The sequence below is a fragment of the Ctenocephalides felis genome, unplaced genomic scaffold (genome assembly GCF_003426905.1).
Source record: "Ctenocephalides felis isolate EL2017-DRISC unplaced genomic scaffold, ASM342690v1 CF-g0.4_SCAFFOLD_03571, whole genome shotgun sequence".
Taxonomy (NCBI): Eukaryota; Metazoa; Arthropoda; class Insecta; order Siphonaptera; family Pulicidae; genus Ctenocephalides; species Ctenocephalides felis.
Window position 1 is genome coordinate 7256508 of NW_020539725.1, and position 10701 is coordinate 7267208.

A 10701-nucleotide genomic window follows, 5' to 3' on the forward strand; every position below is an offset into this window, starting at 1 on the left:
TCTTAATTTTGTATTTTTATTTTATATTTTTTAGTATATTTCTAGCGTCGTAATTATTAAGGTATAATTAAGAAGTGCGTCCAACCTGAAAAATTATATAATTTTAACACATTCTATTAATTCCTAAAAATTATACTTAACACATATTTTAAACATAACAGGATCTAGTAAAAATGACAAATTGATAAAAATAAAAATGAGGACAAACGCAATATAACCGCTTTATTTGGGATTCCATCGTTTCGTGAGATTTACCGCTTTTTCGTCTGATAATGGTCGTGTGATATTTTCATCACAAAGCTATTCCTTTTTTTAACTCTTTTTTTTTTAAGATTTTTCGCTTTTAGAAGTTTCATAAAATATCCTCCAATTTTCTTTTTAAAATTTCCAAAAAAAATTATTCAAAAATTTTAAAATTAAAAAAAATTTTTTGAAAATTTTCAAATTTAAAAAAAAAAATGTTTTCCAAATATTTCACAATCTAAAAAAATATTTTTTAAAAAATACCGAAGAATTCGAGAATGTTAATATTACGTTAAAATTATATTTTAAAATTTTAATTTTCATTTAACATAAAGTTTCAAGTTTCAAAAGTTCTAAAGCTCAATGATATACTCAAAAAAAAAACTTTGCAATTCAGTTTTGTAATATTTATAATTTTGTTTTCACATTTTTTTACATCAATCTTAGAAATATGAGATTAGGTTCTCTAATGCATGCTGAAATATGATATAAGGCCCCACATTCTTATTGTAACTGCGATTAAATGTTGTTTATTTACTTTTCTTGCAAACATGTCGTTGTCTAATTATAAGCTCTTATTTTTTATGCATGAAATACAAATAATGAAAAATACAGTACAGTAGAACTTCGTTTATCCAGCCCTCCGGATTCGCCATTATCCGGACTACCAACACGACCAATTTCTATGTATAATATGCATACCTAGAATTCGGATTTTTGAATGATTAATGCTGCAGTTTAGGATATGTATGTAATGTAATTTGAAAAAATATATGTACATACATACGAAAGTTTTAATTTCTTACATTAACAACTTACATCAACAACAATTTCTCAACATTATTTTTGTGATATCTATGTATTTGTTATTTTTAATAAGAATACATACATATGATACACAATATTATTCTTCATATATTTGATTATCGGAATGCCTATTGACAACAATTAGACTAGTTAATCGAGTTTCTACTGTACTTATTGATCTATTTGGAAACATTTAAAATGATTGTTATTAATTATTGATTAGTAACTAATTTTATTCTAAGAAGTTTAATTATAATACAAGAAGTTTCAGAAATTTGCCTTAACTCTCACAGGCTTCCTGGTACGTGCAATGTACATATACTACATATAGTGAATACTTATGTACATTTGGTACATATAGTGTACCATAAAATAAATATATGTATTTCTTATGCTTGCTGCATGGTGATAAATGTACCGCTTTCCTTAGTGCCCATGTTGAAGAGGGCTTCATTTATTTTTTTTATTCTTATAATACATATTCTTAAAATAAATATTAAAATATTTAGTTTAAAATTTTATAGAGCTTGCAGCTTGGGTCAAAAGCGCTTTAATTTTTTGGCATGTTGCCACGTACCACTAGTTATTTTGTTCCTATTAGATAATTTTTCATTTTTATCACCCTACATGCCTCGATTTATAAATACTCAGACATTAACCATTAGCTTAAATTCAAAGTGTTGACTAGGATCATTCACAAGTAAAATAACTATCTATCATTAGATTCTTGTTCTAGCTTATCAATTTCATATAACCATCTGCTAACTGATAGCAATGTCGAAGCAGTGCACTCAACAGATTTATTTGCAAATTTGACTTCAGTTCCACAACACTTATTTTTGGCTTTTTTATATCTTACTAATCGCATACTTCCGGTCCCTTCTGGAATATAAACTTGAATCTCTGCATGGTTTTTATTATTATCGATAAAACTATTACATACAAATAAAAAGGATTTGTCTTGTTTTGATATATCTTCATGCCAAACTTGAACACCAACATCTTTTTGGATTACTGCACAACTGTTTTGAGATGCACAATGATTAATTCCAGTAACTTTATTTGGATTAAGGCTTAGCATATTGTATCGCTTCTTCATATTTGCTATTTTTTGCTTTTTATATATTTCAAACCTACGATTAAAATTACATGTTATTAACTTTTTTAAACTCAGTACATATTTATAAACGTCATGCATACAAATGTAGCATTTACATGTCTCGACTGTGGTTCTATTGGACACAAAATTTATGTGATCATTTATTACATTAAAAATTATAATGTAACACATGCATTATTATTTTATTTACTTATGCAACAGGTTAAAACTACAAAGATGTCAATATATTATTATAATTACTCTGCTAAGGCAATCTTCTCTTCCAATGGGGTATAATCATCTCGAGTCTTTATTGATGGAGCATATGCAGGATGTAAAAGCATGTTTGAAGGTTTCCCACCAATAAAGTGTAGAGAGCACACATGTGAATACTTACATACCTCCCAATTTTCACCACTGCAAACAATTAAAAAATTATCTGTTATTATATACTGTAATTGTAAAACTCCTGTAATTATGTAAAACTTACTTGATATCACTGAGCCATTTAATCCACTTCGACCTACGATCTCTGTTAGATAATCCAGATGGTAATGCAAAAAACTGAACTCTGCGTAATTCATTTATTGTTCTATCATATGTACTAAACTCGCAATCCTCCACAGCACAAGTTAATCTAGACAATCTAGGCATTTTTATTATCAAAAACCAGTTAGATGTTTAAAATAACCTTAAGATGAACAGAACAATCAATGAAGCATTAAGCAATTACAAATAGGTTTAATTTATAAACTAATCTTTTCGGCAAAGAAAATTCGAAAGAACGCCAATCAAATATAAACAAATTTTAGTGGCTGGTGGCTGACTTTTGAAGTGTTGACTGACACAACCAAACTGTCATTCTCAAACAAGTTAAGGTGCGCCCTCACCGACGAACGAACGAGCATGAACAAACATGACGAATAACAACAACAAAATACAAAAAAGAACGAAAGAAGAACGAACACAAACACGAACGAAGGCGAATCATTCCAAACGAACTTGAATAAACACCTCAAAGCAGTAAGGGCTTGAATCTTCTTTGTTCGAGAATATTCAGTTTTCTCGTCAGTTTTATTATTTAAAGTGGAGGGAAAGGTAAAAATTGTTTTAAGTGATCATATTTGCAAAATGTATCAATAATAGCAATATCACATAATAGTCACAACATAAACTAATGCAGGACAGCAGCACAACATCAAAAAAAAAGAAATGTCTACAGTCTTGGCAGCGTCCACACTGCACATACGGGTTCAAACATGAACGAACAATTTTCTTTGATGTACCAACAAGTTGCGAAAACATTGCTCGCTATGTTTGTTTGTGTTCGTTGTGCCACACTATGATTGTTGCCGTTCGTTCTTATATTGGAAAATTGATAAACAATATTTTTTCGGTTTCATGTGTATTAGGATGCGTATTATCTGGACTATATCTGAGCTAATGACAGCTTTTTTAATAAAAATTTGTTTCTATTTTCAATAAGGAACAACTATTTATTATAAAAACTTCTAAGTCAAAAGAATAGCATAATCTACTAAACTATAAGAATAATAAAACGTACCATTTTCTAAGATAATAAAATAAAATGTCACATTTTAGAATTGTCTGACATTTTTTTTACAGATATTATACATAAAATAATTTGACACGTATTTCAGGATTTTGCTGAAAAAAATTTTTTACATAAATATTTACGATTGAAATATGGATTTTTTGCTCAATATCTATGAACATCATCATCTGCGGTAAATTAATTATCTCCGGATGTGCTGATTGGATCAGTATTATTTTTGTTTATTACATTCATATTGAACTTTGTAATGATTAAAAATTTTTTTTTTGTTTTTGCAATTTTCTTAACAATAACAACCCTTAAATATTTACAAAGGTTTTACTCAGCCTTACCCCAACTTGAATCGATCCAAAAAAAACATATTTTTTCTTTTTTTCTCTGCAACAAAATTCTTTTTACAATTTGTTGGAGACTTTGTTACATCGAAAAATAATAAATATTTTCAAGCGCGAGCCGCGCTTTTCACGTCGGGGACCTCAAAGACTTGTATTCATTTGTCACTTTCGAATTTCGGAAAAATTTTTTTTTAGCAAAATCCTGAAATACGTGTTAAATGATTTTATGAATATTATCTGTAAACAAATTTTCAGACAATTCTAAAATGTCAAGGTTAATTGGTGTTCGGTTTGTAAAAGAATGACCCTAATACGCAATATTTAATTTTCATATGTATCTAATATTTTATGATAGTCACTTTGGAAACCAAATCTTTCATCATAAATTTCTTCAAAATCCCACACTTGAAATGTAAGGTCTCTCTTTTTTAATCATACAATATTTTTTTAATTGAACCCCTCTGTAAGTTCAACAGATAAATAACCAACAAACTTGTCTACTTGAGAAAAAAATCTGGCAAAATATATTTTTCATGGGTTACAATTCATTTTTCACAAATGAAGAAATAGATATTGAAAAAATGTAAATTAACACTTTTGATATTTAAATGAATGTTTTAAAATTGACGTCAGAACACTAGATGGTTTCAATACATGCTTTTAGAAAATCCATTATGTAAAACAATTAAGAAAAGTAATATATGTATCTTAATACAAAACGCTTATGTATATAAAAGAACTAATATAATAAAATAACCTCATATATACAAGAGTTCATGAAATAATTCATTACGTTTTCACAAATACGAAACATATCTCAAAGTTCACAAACAAAATTTTATATATATATATATATACATATATATATATATATACATAAAGTAATATTTTAAGTATTTTAAACTAATTCTAATTCATTTATTCCCATCTGCTCTTTTTAGCTTTGCGTTTATTATTATCTTGAATAGGCAATGGCTCTGGAGCTAATGGTGGTACAAATTGCGGTTGCACATTATTTTCCCAAGAGTGATCAGTCGACGCTTTAAACTGCAAAACCATTAAAACATACTATTATTGAATATTTTTGCAGACTAATATTTTAAATTTAGTAACTTACACTGCAACTTTTAAATAGAGATAAAAATGTATTTTTTTTTTTAAACATATCCAAGAATTGTGTAATATGCCAATAAAACAAATTATTTAATAATATTAATATTATTTAATAAAAAGTAATAATTTAACGTAAAAGTATTAAAATAATATTAAAGTATTAAGATTATTAAATTGAGCACAAGGACTGATATATACATCAAATTAGTTAGCATATTCACCACATAATATCTTCTGAAATATGAGTTAATTTGATTTGTTTCAATTTAATGTTATACATTTTTTAATTCATAAAGGTGGAATTGGATACCCAAAAAATTATTGAAAATAACACAATGTGTGTTGAAAAATTATTGATGAGATATGCAAACTGCATATACTACAGTCAATGGAGTGTTTTGGGTCTGATTTTTTTTACTATGTTCCGATTTGCATGAATTTATGGAATTAGGTTTATCTTATCCTCAAGTTCAAAAGTGAAAACAATTCGTACCGGGAGATGATATCCCTTCTCAGCTGTCTAATTTTATTTTTTCAAATAACGTCGGATATAAAATGTCTTTTAAAGTTTTTCAAAAAAAAAAGCTAATACTTTTTAAGATACTGGCTACTAAAAATTCATATATTTTTGGCGTTTTTCTTCGTTTTTTTGCAAATATCTCCTAAAATATACATTTTAACGAAAATCATGTAATGAACAAAATAATGTCAATAAAAATCTTAATGAATCGGTATTTTATAAAGTTCTAGGAATAATATTAAGCTAGATTTGAAAGAGCAAAGTCGTTTTTTTTCGTTCAATATTTAATTGTTGTATTTAAAGCCATCTAGTGGAGAAGTGTTACATGTTATGCATTTCAGTGAAATTGGGTTTAATAGTGCACTAATAGTGCTGTTACAAGTTTTTTGCGTGTAAAATGCGTGAGTTATCATGCAAATGATGCATATACGATGTTTTTTTCATTTAAATCATATAGTTTAATGAGCGCCATTTCGACCAAAATTAAAGTTATTCACATTCTATCTAGAATTCTTCTTCTTTTATAAAGATCTTGATGGATTCTAGCAGATTCACTACTTTAGTACAAACTATTTTCAGAAAACTCACGATTTTATAAAGAAAAATCCGATTTTTTAAAAAATCAAACTTATATTTGTTATATCTAAGAAAGAATAAAAGATACATATAAAAGCATATAAATAAAAATCAAAGGGGTATTTTTGGCTTATTATTGCTTTTTATTATATTTCTTTCACACAAAAATTGACGAGTTATGATTATTTGAGTCTCTCTCGAGCCCTTTAACCCTTCGCGGTTTCAAAATGAGAGGAGTTACGAAAAAAATAATAAAAAAAGTTGTAGCCCTTTTACCTTCCAAATGGTATATATATATATATATATATATATATATTATTATTATAAATACACATAACCATATATATATATTAGGGCTTATGCAAAAACCGACATTTCAGAAAACCGGTTTTCGAATTTTAATTTTACTAAAAAACCGGTTTTAACCGGTTTTCGAATTTTATATAAAAAATAAATTTTTGCTTGAATATTCTGTAATTTATCTGCAAATTTAGTGTAATTTAGAGCAGTATTTGACTGAATTTATTTATTGTTTAATTTTATAGATAGTAAACAAAATTATTTTAATTTTAATTAGTAGAACTAAAAAATAATAGTTTATCTTGATTAAATAACTTTGAAAATAATTATTCGTTATTCATGCATCATTTTCACATATAAGAATGAAAATATTTTTATGATAGTAAAAGGAAATTTTTCGAATAAATAAAAATATTACATTTTTAAATAAAAAAAAAATCATTAAATAAAAATAAGTGAGTTTAGAAAAAATTATACTGTGTACTAGTGTTACGAAGAACAACATATAACCTAACATATAACATTCATATCACTTTGAACGTCTTAATTTTCTTTCAATTTCAAAATAATTTTTTCGAACAATTTTTTATGAAGGGGTCTAAAAAGGGTTTAAAAATTGATAATCAAGATAGAAAACATAAAATATTATTTACTTTATACGTAATTCATATTAAACTGAAATTTATTTTTAAGTGTTGTTTTTTCAATTTAGAGGTTGTTTGAAGGGTTTTGGGGTATTCACGGGGTTGAAAACGATTTTATTGCAAGTCAATGTATTAAAAAATACTTTTTAATTATATCCTTTAATATTGAAAACGTTTTCTAGCGATAAAATGGCTCAATGTCCACTTATTCATTAAGGGCTCGCAACTCCCCGGGGGGTAGTGGCAAAGTCCAAATTGTTTTCACTTTTGAACTTGAAGATAAGATGAACCTAATTCCAAAATTTCATGCAAATCGGGGCAGAGACCCTTTTTCCTCTCCGTTTACTGCACTAATAGTATAGTGATTCAATCTATATAAATACCTGACTGGTATATTGGGATTTGAAAGCTTCTTTCATTGCAGAAAGTCTGCTTGTAGCAGGTCCTTTAGGTGGTTTAATAATAGCTCTTTCATAGGAATTATTTGTGCCAGTATCTTCTGAAGTTCGCATTCCTGGACGTTCTTTGAAACCCAATCCGACGCCTCCAACATTCAATTTTTTTCCTTTACCTTGTTTAAATCTTGATTTCCTGAACCATGAACTTTGTAGAGCTAAATCCATCACTTCTTTGGGTACTTCCTATGAATAAAAAAATTATATATTGTCACATAATAGTTAAAAGCCAAAATAATTTTTCAGTTTTCTATATTACGTGAGCATATTTACTCATAATGTTATATAGGTTTAGGTAGAATTATTTTTTGTTTATGTAATGTCAATTAATAAAAAAATTTAATTAAACTAGTTTTAAGTAGCATTTTGTTTTAAGGCAAGTTGCATGAACTCCCAATATGCATATATAATCAACTTAACCAATAAAAATTGAGCTATTTAGATTTATAAAATCACTTCATCTGTTTATTTCAACAACAAAATTTTCACTTTCGCTAAGAAAATACCAACACTCTTTCCAATTGATGTCTTTTACTTATTATAATATCTATAATTGTATACATTAAGTTTATTTGTTCACAACTTTTCATGTCATTTCGTTCTCCAAAAATGTATTTTTTTAAAGTGTGTTTAAAAACTTAAAATTAGCAAATCGGATTTTTTCGCAAAAACAAACTTCTCCTTTGGCATGTTGCAAACTACTCTTTAGCAAAAGATTGTAATAACAATATAAATTTAGATAAAACACACAATTACCTGATTTGCTCCTTCTAGATTCCTAACTATGTGTCCAGCAAATTCCTTATCTTTTTCACTCATCAAGGTATAAGCTACACCTTTTTCACCAGCTCTGCCTGTTCTTCCAACTCTGTGAGTATGTGTGTCTATATTTCGTGCAATATCATAATTCACAACAGTCTTAATATGTGGAATATCCAAACCCCTAGCTGAAAAATATGCCAACAATTAGAAAATACAGCAAGCATATGTCATTACTACAATTAATTTAACTAATTTAGATTGGAGATTATATGAACTCTATGAATATAATATTTTAAACTATTCGTTACTAAAAAAATAAAACTATCATTTTGTGTATAAGACCAATAAATTACATTACATTACATTATAATCCATTGAATCTTTTTGAACTAACTTTGCCTTAATGCAAGTTGCATAAACTTAATCAATATATTTTTTGTATCAATATTTATTTTGTTATTTATTGCACAATTTTTTTCATTACACATTGTTGAATTTTCTAAAAGTAATAAATTCAAATTTTAATTTTTTATATAAATGAAACACTTTTTGTAAGACTATAATATTTTAGTATGTTCACTACGACCAGATTCCTTATCATCATACAAAGAATTATTAAATTTACATTTATCGTCATACAAAGATTCATTAATTCGATTTCTTTGAAATAGTTTTGGAATGTTCGAAATCAATTCAGGGTTTTTGGCTAAAAGTGTACAAAAAATTTTGTACCTTTCTGCTAATTCTACTACAGAAACGTGGCTCAGCCGAGTGCGAATCAACGGTTTTAAACTTTTTGAAATCGGTTCAGCCGTTTTTGTGTAATAACAGTACTATAAAATTAGCTGTATATAGCCAATTGGAGTCAAATATATACATATACATATGCAAGCACACAAACATTTACCATTTATTGTGGCAAATAATTTTAGTTTTAATGCTGAGCAATCAAAATTTTCAGATTTTTTGACAAAAATATTATAATTCAAAAGTCTTACTAAAAAAATCGTGGAATAATTATGTGTAGGACGTAAACAAGGTATCTTAAATAACAATGCATTACCAGCAACATCTGTAGCAACCATTATAGGAACTTCTTGTTTCCTGAAGGACGTAATCACCTTATTTTCTTTCTGCTTGTTCCATATCACCATGTAATAAGAGAACATCAAATTCTTTTAATTTAAAATTATTTGCCACTTGCTCAGCGTCACTCTATAGAACATAAATCGTAGATTTATATAAAAATGTTATATTGTTATCATAAGTGAATTATTTCAATTTGATTTATTTAGGATAAAGCCTCAGAAGTACATCTAAAATCTGGAGGATATTGGAGAAATATGCAAGTAAATATTTAACAATGATTAGCAGTAATTGTTCACAAACATTACCTCATATAATTTTAGTTATATATAAGCATAATAATCATATATAGAATTTTGTGATATGAGTGGAACGAATATTAAATGTTAAATATGAACAATACAACACTCAGATTTTTTAACACACACTTTATTTAAAAATTGCAGACGTTTCGAGACCTTGGTATGCCTCATCTTCAGTGTAATTTCAAGAACAGTTACTTATATACTACACATTCTTTAATATTTCATTTAAATTTTGTATATCAAAATTCAAATGTAATTTAAATAAAATATTAAAGAATGTGTAGTATATATATATATATATATATATATATATATATATATATATATATATATGATCTCACCTTTTTTGTAACAAACACCAAAACACTTCCAGCAGACATCATTTCTACAATGTGATTTAGTAACCATGCCCATTTCCGTTCATGTGCAGGTTGAGGAATTACCAGAACTCTTTGTTCCACATCTTGGTTGGCCAGACCAACTTCACCACCACCAAGCAACAATCCTAACTGGATCGGTCAATGCTTCTCGGGCTAATTTTTCCACTTTACGCTTGAAAGTTGCGCTGAACAGTAATGCTTGTCGGTCTGGCCTAACATGATCACATATTGAACGAACTTGTGGTTCTAAAAATTTGTAATCGTATTTATAACTTTACTTGTTCTTTGAAACAATATGCTCAATAAAATTAATTGAAGAATAATTTAATAACAAAGTCATTTCGCTTATATAAATTAGAAAACTAGTGGGGCGCATGGCATCGTGCCTTAAAGCAAATTGATGGAACTTCCCGTATCTTAATTAAACATTCGAGGAATGAAAATAATTAATAATTGTTTTGAAGATTTTTAATACATACTGTAAATTTATAAGTGCTTTT

At 27.3% G+C, this 10701-nt stretch overlaps 2 protein-coding genes across 2 annotated transcripts; both read right to left on the reverse strand.

Annotated features, from left to right (window-relative positions):
- Positions 1 to 1747: 1747 nt before the first annotated feature.
- LOC113386776 lies at positions 1748 to 2899 on the reverse strand. Its single transcript, XM_026624525.1, has 3 exons — positions 2640 to 2899; positions 2411 to 2566; positions 1748 to 2183 (listed from the first exon to the last, which is right to left on the reverse strand). Exons 1-3 carry the CDS (start codon positions 2801 to 2803, stop codon positions 1760 to 1762), a joined length of 744 nt encoding a protein of 247 aa, XP_026480310.1. The 5' UTR covers positions 2804 to 2899; the 3' UTR covers positions 1748 to 1759.
- Positions 2900 to 4978: 2079 nt separating this feature from the next.
- LOC113385529 (ATP-dependent RNA helicase DDX42-like) lies at positions 4979 to 9552 on the reverse strand. Its single transcript, XM_026623383.1, has 4 exons — positions 9494 to 9552; positions 8425 to 8615; positions 7597 to 7854; positions 4979 to 5107 (listed from the first exon to the last, which is right to left on the reverse strand). The coding sequence occupies exons 1-4, from the start codon at positions 9513 to 9515 to the stop codon at positions 4979 to 4981; spliced, it is 600 nt and encodes a 199-aa protein (XP_026479168.1). The 5' UTR covers positions 9516 to 9552.
- Between the last annotated feature and the right edge of the window lie 1149 nt (positions 9553 to 10701).